Below are 19034 nucleotides of genomic sequence, written 5' to 3' on the forward strand. Positions count from 1 at the left end.
GTAAACCCTGGAACAGGCTGTCCTTTTCACCTTTTCTCTTCCAAGGCACTCAGCATGGTACTATCACCAGAAATTTCAATATTCTATTTGCTTTGACATTCCTTGGAACTCTTAAGGCCCATTTCTGTTCCAGGGTCCTGAGTGGCAAGAACAAATTCTGTGCTTTTACACCCCTAAACATTTGGCATAGTCTCCCCTCAGACTTTGTCTTCATTTACACGTACTTAATCCCTCATTTTCCATGCTTCTTTCTGAAGACCCCTCTCTCCCCAGCTTCATTTTCTGTTTGCAAAGACAGCCTTGGAGGAAGTTGTTGCAAATATTTTTGTTGCCAAAACCACATCCTTCCCAAAGAAATGCAACATCATCTTCAGGAAATACATTTCACTCCTTCTGACTATTTTATTTCTTTCTGACCAATTGACAAATAAGTTCTCTGGAAGTTCTCTGAAACAGCTGGGTAATAAAGCAAAAGTAATTCAGGGCAGTAAGGTCAGGAATGAAGAATTGCAGATAGACAAAATTCTGTGCAAATAAATGCAGCACAGTGCAAATGAGTGCAATTTCAAGTTCAAATGATAAAATGACGGGCTGTTAACCAGGCATTACATTTTTAGTAATGAGATTTTGGGCTTATCATGATAGTCAAGCCCATGAAAATATCACCCTTCTGCTTGCTAGTACTGAAAAAAGCAAATAAAATGTTAGCAGTAAAGGCAATGAGTAAAATACCTAATTTGCTATATTCTACCAGGTACAGTTCATACAATGGCCCAGTCCCAGCTGCTCTGTGAACAGAACTAATGAAAGCTGAGGTTTCCAATATCCTGGAGATTTTTTCCCTGCAATGATCATAGTTTCTCCCATTACTGACCACCCAGCAGTGGCTGTGAGCTGATGTACATCTGATGCCAGTGCAGGGAGCAGCTGAATCTCACCTGGGGCACAAAGTTGGGTCATTATTCAGCTACAAATTCCCATGAAGCTTGTCCAGATAGAACTGGCAACCAGGAAAGGCCCAGGATGAACACAGCATCCTATCAGCTGTGTTTTTCTAGCAAGGCTGGGCCAACAGCAGAGTGCATTGGAAAAGGCCATCCAAAATCCAGGTGTGCTGGGAAGAACCACAAACACATGGGGCACTTTCTGCTTTTGTACTGCTGTCTGGTGGCTTCTTGCAGGCAGAAAAGGCAGAGGTGTCTCAAAAAAGAGAATTTTCAGCTCATCAGCTCAGTGTGCTGCCAGACAATCTCCTGATGGCTGAATGGCTTCCAAGTGCCACCTGCTTGTGTCTAAGGCTCATTTTGAAATGCCTGTTCCGAGATCCACTGACACAAGTGCAGGTAGTGAAAAGCCCAGGGAGCTCCTGCCTTTGTGGATGTGTGTTACACTGCATGCCCAAGGCAAAGTTCTTGCTCCACACTACTTTTGCAAAGTCTGCTTACCAAGCAGCTGCAGAGCTGAAAGATTTTGCAGAAAGATTTTGCTTGATGAAAGATTTTGGTTATCAGATACTCTAGAACTTTATTTTACATGAAAAACTTGCTGATGCAAGAATTAATTTGATTTTTAGTCTGTAATATTAATTTTAAAATCCTTATGGACAAGCATGTTTTATGATTAGGAATCTTAAGGCTGGCCCACAAACTCCTTAAGAGCATAAGTAGTTGAAATCAGATGATTTTGGAGATCCCACATGTTTAACTCTGACCCCAGAAGAGACTGATTACATAAAACTGCGGAAAGCAGAAATTGCTGAAGATGTTTCCTGAGAGCCAGTTCAGAGACCAGATCAGACTTCCTCCAGCTCATGGGCTGGAGCCTGCAGCAGCAACATGCTCAGCCAGGCAGAAGGAAAGCACTGACTGCAGCTGGGGCAGAGATTTGGGGTCAGTAATTGTTATTAATAGTCAAGTGCAAAAATACAGTCTGACACCAGCAGGTTGTTTCTGGATTCAGTACCTTCTCATACAAAGCTGTTGAGGATGTGAAGACAGAAAATGGCAGAGCTGGTTTTGTCCATCACTTTTCCTGGCCCTGGGATCAGTGATCACACAAAATCAGTGCTCCCACCCTTCACTCAGCCATGAATTCACCTTTTCAGCCTGCTACAACAGAGAGCCCAGGAGAACAGAGATCATGAGTGAAAATCCAAAGCACCCCAGGGTCACCTGTCCCAGTTTGCTTTCCTTTCTTCCTTCCTCAGCAGGATGAGCCTTTTCCTCCTTTGTGAGTCAGTGCAGAACCACTCACCTGCAAGACCCCACCTGAGGCAGACCCTCTGTGACCCCTGGGGGAACCACTGCCCTCCCCAGCCAGCCCCAGCCCTCCCATCTCCACCAGCTGGGACAAGGAGGGGTCACTTGGTCACTGGGGTCACTTCTCCACTGACCCCAGCTCCCCCAAAGCACAGCCAGATCATAGCCTCAAGTGTCTCAGCTGTTAACATAAATATTTACTGATTTTATGCCTCATTGCATTGTTGAAATCATTTTGGAGTTTAACTCACTGGTAGAAAGTTTGTGGTGCATCTGTGAGTTTTTCCTGTGGCAGCAGTGTCTGTGTTGGGTAATTCCACACTGCTGCCCGGGATGAGCTTCAGGACAAAATGATTTGCCCAATATTTGGTAAGAGCTGGTGTCTCTCCTGCCTGTGCTGCTTTTCTGCTCTTTGCCCAACATCTGTTTAAAATGTGTTCTTAAAAACAATTGGGGACACTCATTCTTCCACTTAAAGATGATTTGGGTGTGTTGTGTCTCTTGCTCAGTAATTCATACCCACAGGACTGACTCCATTTATTTATTTATTTAAAGTAAACCAAAGTTTAGTTTTACAGAGAATAAAAGCTGGGGCACATCACTAACTGAAGAGCAATAGAGGAAAGGCACTTGGCCACAGATATTTCCCATTTTTGAGGTAAAATCCATCAAACACATTCAACATTCTTAGGAATTAAGAGTAGTTTGATATCTAGAGATGTGTGAAGGCAAGGCCAACTTCCAGACAATATTTTGTGCAACGTCCATGATTTCTCTGCAAGCTAAGAAAATAATTTCATTAACTTTACAAAGGCAGGGGGAAAGGTTGTTCAGATTTTTTAGACTTTGAGGTGAGACTTTCCACCCCAAGGGCTTCTCAGGGTAAAGATGTGCCCAGAGAGAAAGCCACAGGAAAACAGTGATGTAGTTTGTAAAAAAACCTCACACTTAGTCATAATTCTCTGCACACAAGCTGTGACTGTTCTGCCCATTGAGGTACTGATGCTGTAGGCTTCAAGGATATCCCCTCTGGGGGGAGCAGCCATAGCTCCTCCAGATTTAATTCCAGGTGGACAGACATGAATATATTGCATTACTGAGCTGTCACCAGAACAGGCCATACCTGATTTCAATGAAAATACAACTAAGTCTGTATTAAATTACTAATACTACCAAGACTGGCCATGTGACCTCTTTGTCACACAGCCCTGAGATTACTTCTGCCCTCTGATGGCACAGACTCTGTGGAAGGTGGCAGATAGAACCCACAGTGAACACAATTGTGCCCTTCTGGCACTTCTTTTTTTTTTTCCAACAAGGAAGCGAGAATTTGAAGCAGATAATAAATACAATCATAACTTTCTTTAGGAAATGGAAAGTTCCACCAGTGCCAGTTTTGGTTTCTGTCTCTGGAAAAGGCTGATAAAGATTTTAATTTAAAGTGTAGCTTTTATTTGTTTTATTATTAGGATGTGAATAATGCTTGAGTAGTGCAGTCACGTTCAGCTGCTGAGCAGAGGGAACAGCCAACATTTTGCAAACTGTTTAATGTCCCAGCAATGACAAAGGCAGCCATGCATCCAGTCCTTAGTGTATGATATAAATATTTTCCTCTGCATGATTCTCCTCTTCCAGGGCACTGTGGCTTCCCACACCTCGTGGACTCCGAAATGCAACAAAGCTGCACAAAAGAGTAAAAACCCATGGTGTTAAACCAAAAACAGCCAACAAAACCACAGAAGAACAGATCAACCAGCTTACCAGCACATGTAAAATATGCTTAAACATGTGATCATGACTGATAATGAATCATCTTTCCACTAATGAGACAATTCACACCTGAGGTTAGCAAGCTCCCTAATGCCAACTGACAGTGACACTTATTTTTGCTTAATAAGTAACAAAAAGTAGCAGGAGTTATTAGTTTCTTTTTATAATATTTTCTATTAACTTGAGGTTAAAAAAGAAAGCCAAAGTATGTGGTGGAATGGTCAGCACACTGACATTTTTTTCTACAATCTCATTTGTCCTATTAGCAAAAGCAGGAACAGAAAACTTACCCTGCAGAACCACCCATCTTCTTCGTGTTGTAAAAATATTCTAAGGACCATTCAGAATGAAAAGAAAGAAAGAACAAAAATAATTAATTTTGTTTAAACCATTAGAAGCAAGTAAAGTAGTAGGTTCAAAGATAAACTCAAGTGTAAGAAACTAAATAAAGGAACTTCAAAAATGTTTTCAGGAGAGGAAATTCCCATTGTGAGCAGCCACAGCACAGGGGCGTCCTGGGACCTCAGCTCCCTGCCCTGAAGTGGGAAATGTGGCATCAGCCCCAGCTGTGGCTGGACAAACCTGAACAATCCTTGAGTGAAAAGTACTCACGTTTAGTGAGGAGCAGAGCCAAAATCAGGAGGAGCAGAAGTGCTGCACTTAAGCCAAGCCCAATGTACAGCCCACGCTCTGGGTGCTGCTGACGGGGCAGTGACACAGACGTGTTCTGTCAAACACAAGCCAAGGAGCATTAGAGGAACTGACAGCAAGAAGCCCATGCAACACCCAAAGGCTTTCTGTGTGTTTTGCAACTGTGCAGGAAAAGCACACCTGAGACCAAAACCGAATGTGAGAAACAGGCCCAGTTTCAAGCAGAATCTCTGCAATAATTGTGTGAACCGTGCTGTTAAACAGTCTTCGAGGTTTTCAGAAGATGTGAAGTTATGACAAATCCCATTTATCTAGGTTTAATAATATTTGGTGATTTTTTTTTTTTAATGAGTAAGATGTCTCATGATGTCACACCCTCCCACCTGTGCTGCAGGACTCAGCAGGACACACAGAGTTGCCTGTCTGAGCCCCTCTGCAGGGGGAGTGCAGGGCACCCCTGCGCTCTCAGGTGGCCCAAGCTCCACTCCTGCCATACCTGCAGGTTTGCAGTCACATCCAGGCAGTCTGAGGGGCCTGAGCAGGGAGTAGAGGCCTGAAAGGAAATACAGATGTTGCTAAAGCTCTTCCCCCTCAAGAAGGAAGTACTTTATGCATGCTAAGCAGGGTTCTTCCCCCTACCCCTCACCCCCCCCAATAATGAGCACATAAGCATTCTTTATAACCACTAAACACGCAGACTACAAAACAATATTCTGTTGCAATCAGACAAAAGCAGTGGAAGTGACCTGTAGGGATGACCCAGCAACCTCTCAAGTCCATCCACTCTGTCTAGGTGTGCTACAGCAAGGTTGATGCTTACAGTCTGAGGAGCTTCTGAAGCAGAATCTGATGGCCAGGTCCTTGTGACAGTGGAGGAGGATTCACTGCTGCTGCCAGGACCTGAGCAAAGGCACGACAAACACATCCATTGCACAGAGAACTGCTCTGCCTCTACAAAGAATTTGTACTGCTGACTTTGGACTCTGAACTATTGTGTGTATCAGCAGTCTGGGCTCTGCATATCATGAGGTTGGTGCCTTTAGAGGGCAGCACAAAACTCTGAATATTGAAGTTTCTGCTGTCCTTTTCAGAGCTTTGAACTCCTTCTAAGAAATACTTGGCTCTCACCGTCATCTCAACACTGGTAAGGAGTTACCAGTCGGTGCTGGAGCCAAGAAACAGTGGCCATAGGAGCATAAAACAGATTGGGTTTAAAGGGATTTAAAGCCCATATCATCCCCTGCTGTGGGCAGGAACACCTTCCACCAGACCAGGTTTCTCAATGCCCCATCCAACCTGGCCTTGAAGCAAAAAATTATGCACAAAGTAAACTTAGGTTATCAGCTGAAAACTGACAGAGATTATCTCAGGGCCTTGAAGCAGCACATGATGCAGAGTCACAGAAAGCAGGTGATACTTTTAAAGCTCCAGGCAGCTATACAGTAAACAGACTGAACAAAATGTGATATATTTGCATAAGGACCTGCAGCACATTTTGAGGTAATTTCCCAGAGCACAGCTGTTTGCAACATTTAAAATTAAGAGCTACAAATTTCTGTCTCATCTATCATCACTCCCAGTTTTTCCATGTGTTGTCAGATGACACAAAAAACTCCTGAACACAAAATCTCCTGTACCCTCTGTGCCAACCCCAGCTGGTTGCTTTTATGTTTTAAATTGTTGCCCTTATTCCAGAAGCTTTATTTTGAGGAGGACAGGATCATCAGCTTCCACTGCAGATTCTAGAGTATTTCTAAATCAGAAGCACGTGGCCAGCTGCCTTTTCCCATCTCCCTCAGTGTCACCATGCACACACTACCTTGTATTCTGAAAACTTCAAACACTGTTCCACCACCAGCTAAGAGGTCACAGGGATAAGAAAATCCCTGAGTTCTAAGATTGGAATCAGCGTTATTTGCAACTAGAATAGAAACTGTCTGAGAAAGTTTTCACTTCTTCTTCCAAAAAGGAAATGCAACTGTCGCAACACTAATTTGGAGCTGCTTAGCTGAAAAGATCCAAGATAGAGGGAGAAATACAAATGGCATCCCTGATTTTTTTTTTCCCAGAATCCAGAAAATAAGCCATTGCTACACCACGAGGTTTCTCTTGTGTAGTGGAAATTAAAGTTGTCCTTTTCAGACTGGAAAGATTCAGCTGAGTGGGTTCATGATAGAAGTTTATCCTTTTGTGAAGGGAATGGAGAAAACAAATGAGGAATACCTGAGCACTGTCTCTTCCCCTGCAACAAGGGACCTCACATTATTAAATGTGCACACAGGCCCTGGGCAGCCTCAGGGACACACCTTACACCAGGGTGGAAGAATAATTTGGCCCTGTGTCACAAAATTAACGACATTTTTCTACCATTCTCCTTAATCATCTGATGCTGACTGCTATAGGAGGCAGGACAATTTGATGTTCTCAATTTGATGTTCTTTTGAGCTAATCCAATAAAACAGTTCTGATTAAATAATGGGAACACCCAACTCCTACAAGTTGTGGTTTACCATTCATGGGACGCGTTTCTAGAAGAAATGAGGTGAGATTTTATACCACAAAAAAACCCAACAAACCAAAATAAAAGTCAAATAAAAGCAAAGCTTGCAGTACCACTAAAACATCTACTTAAGCCTCACACCCGAAAGCAGCTTCCTCCCAAATATACAAGTTCCTTCTGTTAGACTCTCTATAATACCAAGCAGAATTTAAATCCAAGTTCTGATCTTTTGTAATGTTTAATAAATTTTAGCCAAGACACTTCCATCGTCTATCATCAGTTTTTTTCTTTCCTAAGATTCCCCATTTGCAATATGGCTTGTATATGCTATTAACACTTGGATAAAAATTACCTGAGGTCTGTTCAGAGGTGTAAGTGTGAGGACTTGCAGTAGAGATCCTTGCTGATGTTAAAATATAAAACAAAATCAACACAGAATTAACCTTATTGGGCATTTGCATATTGAGAAAGAGACAGTGTTTTTATAATAAAAATTTGCTAGCAAAGCACAAGTACATTTGTCAGCCATTTGTTCTATATAGTATCACAAGCAAGGGAAAAACTAAAAATCAAAGGAAGAATGAATAAAAAGCTTTTTTATACCAATTGTGTATCCCTGGGCTTTAATCTAGAATGAAGCAAGGAAAATCAAACACAGCTTTCAATGACAAAGGTGCAGCAACAGAGCTTTGGATGAATACTTTATGCTGCCCTTCCTTTTAAATTCTTTGGTGTCTCTAAGAATGCTCCGTGAAAGCATCACATCCTTTTTTAACTGCAGTGACTGCAGTGGGATAACAACATTGCCAAAGGCAGCTTAATTGAGGTAGCACTAACAGCAGATGTGCAAGGTCCCCAAGATCACTCTTAAGGATGATTGCAGAAATAATTTCCAGCACAAGCTTTGAAGTCCAGACCCAGGAGCACATCCACCACAATGGCACTCACAGAAGCACTCCTCTGCACTCACCTTTCCTCACCACAACCTCGAGATTAATCAGCTGATCATTGAACAGCCCTGGGATCTCCACACGGCAGCAGTAGCTCCCAGAGTCTGTTTCTCTGGCGTCCACGATTGTCAGGGACACGTCCCCCTTCTGCAGGTCCCCCTTCAGCTGGTACCTGCTGCTGTGCTGCTCTGTCACCCTCCAGCCATCTGTCCAGATAATGGGCTGGGAACACTTTGAACTGGGGCACCTGTCCCGACCCCAGCACATGGAGGTGATGCTGTCTCTGTTCCAGACTCTGTAGTGGCAGGGCACGGTGATGTTCTGACCCACCTCTCCCATCACAATAAATCCTGATACTGTGGAACCTGGGGACAAAAAGACAAACAGTTACAGAGCACAGGGCAAGTGGAAGCTTCTTGTGCATCTTGCATGTCCTGAAAGCTCCCATCTCTCAAAGAACACCCAGCTTTCCTGGATCAGATTTTGCACAAATAGATATTTGTGTCCTGGCAGGACTGGTGCAGCGAGGGATAATGATCAGGCCAGGGACATGTTCAGAGAAATTACATTTTCTGCAGCCTCTGCCTATTTTCTGCACATAGGCAATGAGGTGGAGAGACCATGACTTCTCTTGAGCCAGGTGCAGTCTCTTGGCTCTTAAGTGTTTACTTTGTGTGCATTTAACCCAAGCCACACACAACAGTAATTGACTTTTCTCAAAACCACTGTATGTTTCCTTTGTGCGCATTTAACCCAAGCCACACACAAGGGAACAGTAATTGACTTTTCTCAAAACCACTGTGGGAAACTCTTCCCTCCTTTCAATGAACTAAACTCCAGGTTTCATCTGAATGATCACCGCTGAATGAATTTCCTTTTCTCTTGCCTTAAGGCAGGTTTTGCCCATTCTTATCAGAAGAAATGTTGCAGGGCTTTTCTGAGGAATATTATATATAGTCACTTTTTTTTCCACTACCTTATTCTCTCTTCTAAGTATTACATAGTTTCTAACTTGTTTGCTTCCCCATAATTTGTCACGCTTCCAGGAGGCTCTGTCACACTACTCAGGTCAAGACAGAGAGCCCTAACACGCAGTAGACCATCCATGACAGCAAAAAAATACACTAGAAATAAGTATCTGAAACCAACTTATCTTCTTCAGTATGAAAAGGAAGCTCAAAATGTAACTCATCATAAAAAGCTTTTTAAAGATCTACAAGAAATATCTGTAATATCCCTTTTCTTTCTACTGAATTTATCTTCCCACCAAGTTATTAATGTCTGTCTGTCTTTATTATTACCACTTTGCAACATGTTGTTTTCATTGCTGTTGCCCTTATCAATCTAGGACTGCTCCCTCAAGATTTAAAAAATAGAAAAGGGAAAAATTATCGATTTGCCCCAATAATATTTCATATGGCTAAAAAACGCCAGAAGCCACAGATGGTCTTTTCCCTGTCTACCTAAGCATTCATCTTCACAACGCCTGCCAAAGTGAAATGTCCTTGCTTTACATTTTCTCTAAAACAATTTAAAGGTCTCTGCTCAAATCATCATCTAAAAAAGCCCACTAGTAAGATGAGCAGCCAGCCCAAGAAGCAGCATCTTTAAAACCACCATACCCTCAGCATGTTTCTGTTTCACAAAGGAAAGAAGGCCATTAGAACTCTATTGAAAAAAAAATTGAAAAACTGAAGTTTTATTTTAACACAGAGAACTGCAGCCTCTGTGTGGCCACTCTTCCTTCTGCAAGATAAAATTCTCCTTGCCACCCTCAGAATCCCTGGTGTGTGTTACCTCCACCCACCTCCATCCAGCTGTTTCTGCCCCCTCACCTGTGAGCAGCACCAGGAGAGCCCAGTTCAGGCAGATGTGAGACAACATCCTGGCTGAAGGTAACAAACAACGCTCCTGGTCACCCTTCTCATTCAAGAAATTTCTTCTTTGTGAACTTCTGTGTTTCCTTTTTAGCACATCATCTCCAGACACAGCTGTGGGTGCCTCTCATTCCAGTCTGGGCTGTCTTGCCCGAGGTTGTGCTGTGTGCTGCAACACAGCTGCTGGGGCAGGGTACAAGTGCACGGAGCTCCTGCTGGCGGGGCTTTGACTGAGGTGACAACACATCCCAACAACCACACAAATCTGCTTCTCGTTTTTTTCCAGATCTGTTTGATGACTGTAAGTGAAACTTGACAGCAGCACTGAGCTGACACGACTGTCAGTAATCCACTGCCCCAGACTGCTTCCCACACCTGCTTTTGCCACAGCAGACACGGTTTGGATAAAAGATTTGGATAAAAGATTACATAATACACAGCAGACTGTAGGAAGTGGAAAGGGCTTGGCCAAGTAACAGATTTGTAGGATGAACTATTCAAGCTTTTCATCTTAAGTTTCTGCTTCTAGCACTCAGAGCATCTTCTGGCAAATTTTCTTTGGCTACAATCATTTGGTGGTTTTGGAAAACTGTTACACAATTGAGCCTAATGGAATGCCAGTCTTGCTTCATATTTAAAAATGCCACGTGCATTTGTGTAAACATCCAGGAGAGAGAGACTTGAAAAAGTAGTTTGGAAACTGTGACTCAAGGTTCACACTGACAAAATGCTGAAATGCAGCTTTTGAGAAATGCTGTTCCCTGGCCACTCTCCCTGTGCCTGGATCACCACACTCTCCTCAAGGATATCTTGTCTTTTTGTGCTGTTTGGACGAGAATTGCACCTGTGATCAAGGGCCACGAAATGTCCTTTGCTGAAGCAGCTAAACCACAGTGTTTTATACAGGTGAATTTAAATACTAAGGAGTTATTTACAAGTAGAATGGAAGATGCTAAAATTGGAACCTTGCCTTGCATGACTACCTTATGGGAGAACAGAGGCACCAACTGACAGGTGTTTTAAGTGAAAATCAGGAAAACCAAGGGATTAATGTAGCTGAGAAACAAACTGGTAACACACTTGTAGGAAAGAAGTGATAGAGGGATGAAGGGAGATTTCTGCATGCAGCAGCTGGAAGCAGAACTCCGTAAGAAAAGGCTTCCTCTCAGCTCCTGTGGTTTCTGAAGAAACTGCAGAGAGCTGCTAGAGGAACAAGTCTGATAAGATCCTGCAACTGCTCTGCAAAAATAGGAAAGGCAGGGCAGGCTGGCTCTGCCAGGATCCCAGGGAAGCCATTCTGGTCACACAATAAAATTATGTGAGAGCTACAGGACAACAGTTAACACGCTTGCTTTAGATTTCACCTCAAACTCAGACCATAAGGAATGCCTTGATGTAATCTGAGCTTCTGTCTGACTGTTTTCCAAGCTCCTGTGTGTTGTTTGTGCAAGAAAAAAACATCATTTCTGTAGGAATTTCTTCTTGACTCAGCATATAGAATTATAGAATGGCATACCCAAAACAAACAGCGACAAATGAAAGTACAACAGGAAAATCCAATTTTAATCTGTGCCTACCACCTTACATGATATACTTAACAAAAACAGATTTTTTTATTTTTACAAAAAAAACACAAAACTTTAAAACATTTTCATGCCCAGTCACTCACAATCTCCAAGAGGTGCACAACTTCATCTGCTTGTACAACAGCAAAACAAAATACAATGTGTACCCTCAGAACCCCTTGTCTCTCACTGTGGTGCACTAACAAAACCAGCTGTTTGCTTCACGTCATTTCATCAATAATGCTGCACATCGCTGCATCTTTGTCCAAAACCTGATCCCTCTTGCCAGCAGAGCGCTCCCTCTGCTTCTCGCTCTGCCCAGCGCAGCTGCTGCCATCATCAGCGTCCAAGGGCTCCACGCTGACCCTGAGCCCGCCCTCTGCGTGAGGCAGATCGTCGGGCAGGGAAGCCAGGCAGTTCTGGATCATCTCCACCACCCTCTCCAGGTGCTTCTGGAAGCGCTCGGCCGTCTCCAGGCGCTGCCGCTTCTGCACCTCCATCATCACCCGCAGCGTCTCCCGCGCCTGGTGCGGCCGGTACTCGTTTATCAGGTGGTGCACGTGGACAAAAAGCAGCTTCAAGTCTTCCAGTTTCTCCTCTCGCTTTATACTCCCCGGACTCCTTATCAAGATGTCCAAGAGGTCCAGGAAGTTGACCAGGATGGACATGTTGAGTTTCCTTAACTCCTTCTTGTGGTCAAACTGCATGGGGTGCAGCCGTTCGATGCCCTGGCTCTCCAGGGGCCGGATGATCAGGTCGTCACACTGGAACTGGTTCCCAAACATCATGTAGCTGTCCTTCACTGGCGGAGGAGGCTTTGGAGCCAGCCCTTTACGGATATTTTCATCAGTGTATTCTTTGATGTACTGCATTGGAGGAGGAGGAAGGGCGCTCACTTGCTGAGGTTCACCCATTTTTGCCAGATGAGATTCCTAGGGAATGACCCAAGAAACAAATGCTAACAATTTATGCCACAAGGTTATAATATAAATGTAAACAAAGACAAAATATGGGAGATGGCAGTGAGAAAATGAGCCAGAAGAGATCAATCTGTGTGCAGAACACAGGAAACTCCTGGCAAATCCACATTACCTTTTCACTAAAGTTTACTTATAGTAAAATTAACTGTATTAGAAGCATGTAGAACACTTATGTCCCTAAATATGAAAGCCAACCTGTACACTGGGCAGCCAAAGGGAGAGGGGTGACCTCCTTCCCTAGGTGAGAGCTGCTGGGCAAACCCCCCAGAATCACAGAATATCCCAAGCTGGGATACACAAGGATCTGCACAGGACATCTATCCCCCCACCGTGCCTGAGAGCATGTCCCAAAGGCTTCTTGAACTCTTTCAAGCCTGGAGCTGTGACCAAGGAGAGCCTGGGGAACCTGTGCCCGATTACATTCTGAAGAAAGAACCTTTTCCTAACATCCACGTAACCCTCCCCTCAGCTCCAGCAGTTCCCTCGGTCACAGCGGGCAGAGACAGGCGCTGCCCCTCGGGGAGAAGCTGCAGCCGGCCGTAGGATCCCCCCTCACTCTCCCTTCTCCAGGCTGACCAGACCAAAGGCCCTCAGCATCACCAAGTGCCCTCGTGCGGCCTCCCCTCTTCACCCGCGCCCACGAGAGAAACCCGGCAGGGCCCACACCGGCCGCCCTGCGCCGAGCCGGGCTCTGGGGAGGCCCAAACCCCACGGCGGGGCTCGCAGACCAGTGCTGAAGAGACAAGAGCCAAAAGCACACCCCGCCGGAGAGCACGGACCCCTCAGAGGCCTCACCAGCCCTCACCTGCGCGCTCCGCCCGCCGCGCTCCTCAGCGCCGCCGCCGCCGCTTCCGCCCGGCCGCCCTCTCCTCCCGCTCCCTATTGGTTGGCGGCCTCGTGGTGCCGCGCTCTGATTGGCTGTCGTGCAAAGCAGTCAGGCGCTCCTCCACTCAGCTCGCTCGGGGGCGGGGCCACGCGGGGGGCGTGGCTCCCGTCATGGCGGGGCTGGGGTTGCTCCGTCCTGGGGCCGCGGGGAACCCTCAGGGGTCTGTGGCCCCTCAGCGGCCTGTGGCCCTTCAGGGGTCTGTGACCCCTCGGTGTTCTGCGCCCCTCAGCGTTCTGTGACCCCTCAGGGTTCTGTGACCCCTCAGCAGTCCGTGGCCCCTCAGGGTGCGGAGCTCCCTCGCCACAAGCCGCTGTGAGGCGGCAGGACCCGCCGGGGCGGGAGGGACCAGCCCGGCGTCCCTCGGGGTGCTGGGACAGCGGGGACGGCGCTCGTCAGGGAGACACAGCATCACAGAAATCAGAAAGCACAGAAAGCACAAAAATCACAGAATCAGTTAGGTTGGAAGAGACGTCTGAGGTCCCCCTGGGAAGTGTTTGCAGCTTTCCGACAGCAGAATACGCTAAATCGGACCATAACTGTGACAAACAGTTGGGCTCCGTTGCTTTCCTTTCAGTTTTTTTCCAGGGGCAGTTGAAGTTAACGTGGTGCATGTCTGTTTTTCACCGGGTCAGGTGGAGCAGGGCTTGCTGGCATCGCTTCTGCAGGATTTTCTCTCTGAATGTCCAGCAGAGAAGGATTTTTCGGCACTTGGCCGGTTCTGTGCCGTTCTCGCTCCCTCAGCAGATGGCAGCAATGGCCTTGGTGACAGGCACCCATCACCACACACGCGGTGTCATTTACAGATTCACTCTTCCAGATCGATCATTTACTAAAAAAAAAAAATCAATCGAATGATAATTACTTTGGATCCTGTTAATTATTTCTAGGAATATGCAAAGAAGATCCAGAATCGTAGGATTTATTTGATAAGAAAGCCTGAAGTGATGTACAGAATATCTGAATATTTATATAGTCCAAACTAAACTACAGTTTTCAATTTACAATGAGTAGAATATTTAAATATTCCAAACTGAGCTACACTTTACAATTTTCAGTGAGTACAAGCCTGGCTGCAAAACAGGCTGATTTGTTTTCATTTGTAAGCAATTTGCTGAATTCAGACAAGGATGCAGTTCCATCCCGCAACTAAAACACTGCTTTGGAAAAGGTGATCTCATTCCTTCACCCCTATTCCTGCTTCCTCATCCCTCTCTCCTTTCTTCCCTCCCTGCTCCTCCAGCCCCTCACAGGCTGTGCAGCCTTTTCTTGTCACTGCTTGTGCCTCCACCATCAGGCACTGGATTGCAAAGCAAACTGATGAAACTCTAAACCCCATAAAAACATCACTTCAGGATTTTTTCTGAAGTTTTCAGCTTTTCTAATGAGTTTACACACTGTGCTGTGTGCCCTGTGAGCATCAGGGAGAGCTTTTGAGAGAGGAGCGTGCATAGGCAAAAGGAAAGGAGAAGGTTGGGAACATGGGGTGGGGAATTGTCCTCTCCATTTGTGTGACAGAAAGCTCTTATCTTGTCTCAAATCATCTTGTTACATCATACTCTGAAAGACAGGCAAGGAATAAAAATCATCACCTCCAGAGATGTGTGAGATAACACGTGTAGTAGGAGGTACCAGCACACCTTTGGTTTTATTGGACTTTCCAGACTTGATTTCACATTCTTTTTACAGGAGCTGAGCTTGATTCTCTAGTGCCTTGCACTCAGTGAACCGTGCAGCAAGGATGTAAAATGCTGTGACTTCAAACAGGAGCAGACAGAGAGAGCCAAGCTCTTGTTTTTTCCTCGATCTCTGTGATCTCCTTGACTCATTTTCTCTATGATGGTGGCCAGGACAGAGGGGATATAACATCAGTCTTGTTCTTGGTGGCAGGGCTGCTTCCCAGAAGACCTGTGGATGACCCTTTGCAGCCCACAGGGTGCTGCTGACACTGCTCCTTACACTGCTTCTAAATGAGAAATTAAGAGTGATGGGGAATGTCAAGTGCAGCACTCTACAGTTTGCTTCCTGCTGCATTCCAGCTCTTTTCTGAAATAATATCCAGTACAAGGCTACCACTGGTAATGAAGCACAATTCCTACATCATCTCCAGCTTGTGGGAATGAACTTGGACACTCCTTCAGCAGATGGTGAAGCAGTACGATATTCTCTGCCTCAAAGACTCAACATCTTAATTTACAGCTTTCGTTAAGTTTATTTTCATTTTCCTCATAACTAATTTTATGCAAATTGGCATGTTTCATTAGCAAACACTCCAGTTCTGTTAATTCAGCAGCAGTGTGTACAGTGTGTGCCATTGCAGTATGCTGTTATTTTAGCAGAACTGGAATCCAAACATTGTAGAAGCACAGTAAATATAAACCCCATTTTCAAGCACGCTCTTAGAACAGTGCTGCTCTCTTCTGTGCTACAACAGATTTCTTTCATTTCTTGCTGCTATTGCACTCTAAATAACAAATAAATAAATAAATAATAAATAAATAAATAAATTTGTGTTTTTCTCATGTTGTCTGAAAAACAACCACAAAGTCAAACTCAGTTCCAGGCTCTTGTTGGGCATAGGTTAGGGTTATATCTTATAGCCTGCTTAAGCAGTGAGCTCAGGAATTTCCTTTTTTGGTGATTGTTACAGGCTTTGTTGCAGGATATACCAGGGAGGAGGGCGAGAGAAAAGGAGCCTGTTGGGGGTGAAGGAGACTTAACCAAGCTTTATGTCTCCATCTGCTGTGGTTGATTCCCATCTCCCTGTCTCCCGCTGTGGCTTTGGGAGTAAATGGATTTGCAGTGCAGTGCTGTACAACCTTTTCTTCGTGACTCCTCAGACTAAAATATCAGCTGCAGCCTACTGGCACACCTGCTAATGTAGGAAAGGAGTTTAATGTTCCCGTCATGTGAAAACTGGGGCACAACACAGTGCAGTGCATGACAGCTGAACTCTTTCTTGCTCTACAGCCTGTTATCAAACAGATTCAAAGCTCAAAACAGAGCTTTCATGGTTATTTAGCAATAAAACCGGTATCTCACTACTGTTAGGAAACTGATAGGGCTCAAAATCCAACCATGTTTTGATGGACTCACCCAGCACTCCTTCCTATGTTCATAGTTATAGTATTGCCTCTGGAAGCAGCCCCCCGACCTGATTTTTAAGCCAGACATTAATGCTGGGTGTTTTCTTGCTCACATGCCTGTTTTAAGTGCATACTCAAACATGTAAATGAACACGTCTCCAAAAATGCATCTGCATGGCACAAAGAATAAATTCCTGTCCAGCCATCAGTGACCTGGGTATGGCAAACGTGTCAATTTGCCAGGGTAAAGCCTGGGACCTGCAGCACGTTCTGCCAGCAGTGCAAGTCCCACCTTTGTCTTCAGAGGGAGACAGAAGCAGACAGGACCCATGATAGCCAGGCACTGACACAAGGAGCTGGAACAAAACCCCAGATTGGGTATGACCCCCATGAAATGAGGTTTTCCTTTCTGCATTTTTGCCAGAGAGAGAACAGCTGAGGAAAGGAATAATTGTCCCTTCATCAGAGAAGAGCCTGTCCTAACCCTGCGCAAGTTCTCCAGTATAAAGCATGTTCTCTATGTTACTGCCAGTCCTGGGAGTAAAATCCACAAATCCACAAATGATGGATAATTCACTTCATCCTCCCAGCAGATGCTCAGAACAAGACATCCCCTTTCCCAGGGCTCCCCAACAGTTCATAGGAGAATCTTGCTGTGCTTCTGCAACTCCCTAGGTCACTGGAGCAGTGTGAGGGGCTTCAAAGGTGCAGTTGTAAGACCTGGAGGAAAGCTGGATGCAGCTGGCTGGTAAAGACCAGGCTAATTCTTCCCTTTTTCTGCAGCTTTCTGTCTTGTGCTCTGGGTCCACTGCAGCCGTGTTTATTGGGGTGATAATGAACTGCTAAAGAAGCAGGATAGCTGGGTAAACTAAATAAGAGTTTTTCACACTCTAAGCTAAGTAGCAAAATAGGGTTGAATTATGGAAGTTTAGAAGTTGAGTAAAAATCATATTTAGCAGCTGGTGTAAAGGAAGAGCTGGCACCCAGGCAGCAAACCTGACCCAAATATTGCACATGATAGAAGGATATAGGTCAATTTAAGGGAGTAAAGAGAGAGCTGCAGCCTTCCGGACTGTTTTTTTTACAGAAACAAAAATTACCTATATTTAACTTCATGAATTTCTGTGCCGCCTTCAGGACATAAACCTTGGTATCAGAGCAGGATGTGCGGGTGGGGAGATTTTCAGTCTGCAGTAATCAAAGTGAGAGCTGCATAATCTGGGTAAAACCCCTATGAAAAAAATCCAATCCATAAAATAACTTTTTTTTTTTAAATCAGAAATAAAACAGGAGGTAGCAAGGAAATAACAAAGGTGATTGAAAGAAAAAAAGTCCACTGAAGCTACAGTTGATAAGAAGAACTTTATCTACCACCTCAACTTGCCCAGCACAGAGGAGTATTTAGAGCACACAGCAGCTCAAACTTCAATCTGAATAATTTAAAATATTTCAGATTTTCCTGCATATGGACAGAAAAGTGTCAAAGGGTACATGGTAGGAAGCTTTATAAAAGCACTGGAAGCAGAGAAGATGTAGGACACTTTAAAAATTTATCATCCCTCATCATCAAGTTTAGTCTTACAGTGGTTTTAAGATATTCAGGACAGTTATGTTTAATTCTGTTCTACAAAGGATACAGAATTTCTGTACTTTGCAGTATCAAGTGCTGCCAAAATTCTTGAAAGGAACATTGAGTGTAAAAGTGTACCATCCTACAAGGTCAGGTTCCAGAAATGAGGTACTCGTGTTGGTGGGGTGTTCCAGCCCTCCTGAGGAGCCCTTTCAGTAATTTGTGTCTGGAGCTCTGCAGAGACCCTCACACATTCCAGCTCTGCAGCCAACTTGGTCCTGGGCAAGTAGTGCCTTTCTACCTATATATATATTTATTTATATATTTATATATATTTATATATCCTACTCAACTGTAGAAGGGTCCTGAAGCACTTTAATGCCTGTGGCTTTCTTTGTAAGGGTTATAACCCTTATTCACCCAGATCGATAATGACAAATATCTAGAAAGGAGCAAAGAACGTTAGTTTAAAATCGGTCAGGAAATAATGATCTTTGAAATTCAATACACTTAAACACATTACTCTCTCCTAAATTTGCATTAAATATAAATACAATTCTTGAACCATTTATTTTTTTTGTTTACATGTGTCAACCTGGCTACACATTCTTTAGATTTATCATTCCTTTCTCATTTTGGCTTGCTACACTCAAGCATTTGTGAGTTTGCTGTGAATGGGGTTTGGAATTACAGTGAAAAAAGAAAAATGAAGGGGTGCATCTCTAGCAAGAGTGATACAAAGATACATCAGCCACTGCTTTCCTCCCCAGTTCAGCAGAGTTATCAGCTGATAAAGCTATTGCAAAACAGAACTAGTTAGCAGCTCTCCCTGAAACCAACACCCATGTTTATATGAACTCTACGTTTGTATTAAATCCCGTGTTTAACCAAATCTGGCTGTGTTGACTTGTTTCCTTGCTCAGGGTCATTCGTATTTTCCCTGT

The 19034-nt window shown here is 44.4% G+C and overlaps 2 protein-coding genes across 3 annotated transcripts; both read right to left on the reverse strand.

Annotated features, from left to right (window-relative positions):
- Positions 1-2852: 2852 nt before the first annotated feature.
- On the reverse strand, positions 2853-10226 carry LOC120498740 (hepatitis A virus cellular receptor 1 homolog). 2 transcript variants are annotated; one of them, XM_039701799.1, is made up of 8 exons: positions 9965-10226; positions 8150-8494; positions 7532-7582; positions 5500-5579; positions 5176-5232; positions 4641-4755; positions 4319-4358; positions 2853-3939 (listed from the first exon to the last, which is right to left on the reverse strand). In XM_039701799.1, the coding sequence occupies exons 1-8, from the start codon at positions 10011-10013 to the stop codon at positions 3846-3848; spliced, it is 831 nt and encodes a 276-aa protein (XP_039557733.1). In that variant the 5' UTR covers positions 10014-10226; the 3' UTR covers positions 2853-3845. The 2 variants fall into 2 exon arrangements, with proteins under 2 accessions (XP_039557733.1, XP_039557734.1); XM_039701800.1 differs by lacking the exon at positions 7532-7582.
- A 1316-nt stretch (positions 10227-11542) lies between these two features.
- MED7 (mediator complex subunit 7) lies at positions 11543-13491 on the reverse strand. The gene is made up of 2 exons (XM_039701405.1): positions 13357-13491; positions 11543-12503 (listed from the first exon to the last, which is right to left on the reverse strand). Exon 2 carries the CDS (start codon positions 12483-12485, stop codon positions 11793-11795), a length of 693 nt encoding a protein of 230 aa, XP_039557339.1. The 5' UTR covers positions 12486-12503; positions 13357-13491; the 3' UTR covers positions 11543-11792.
- Positions 13492-19034: the final 5543 nt, after the last annotated feature.

The sequence above is a fragment of the Passer montanus genome, unplaced genomic scaffold (genome assembly GCF_014805655.1).
Source record: "Passer montanus isolate IOZ18808 unplaced genomic scaffold, ASM1480565v1 scaffold15, whole genome shotgun sequence".
Lineage (NCBI taxonomy): Eukaryota > Metazoa > Chordata > Aves > Passeriformes > Passeridae > Passer > Passer montanus.

Bases quoted from the DNA above. Each gene is read 5' to 3' on its own strand.
- LOC120498740 (XM_039701799.1), bottom strand. From the start codon at position 10,013: ATGTTGTCTCACATCTGCCTGAACTGGGCTCTCCTGGTGCTGCTCACA. The intron at 5,580-7,531 runs GTAATTTTTATC...GCCTTTGCTCAG, and splicing joins CACCTCTGAACAGACCTCAG to GTCCTGGCAGCAGCAGTGAA. The intron at 4,756-5,175 runs GTATGGCAGGAG...TGTGTTTGACAG, and splicing joins ATGTGACTGCAAACCTGCAG to AACACGTCTGTGTCACTGCC.
- MED7 (XM_039701405.1), bottom strand. From the start codon at position 12,485: ATGGGTGAACCTCAGCAAGTGAGCGCCCTTCCTCCTCCTCCAATGCAG.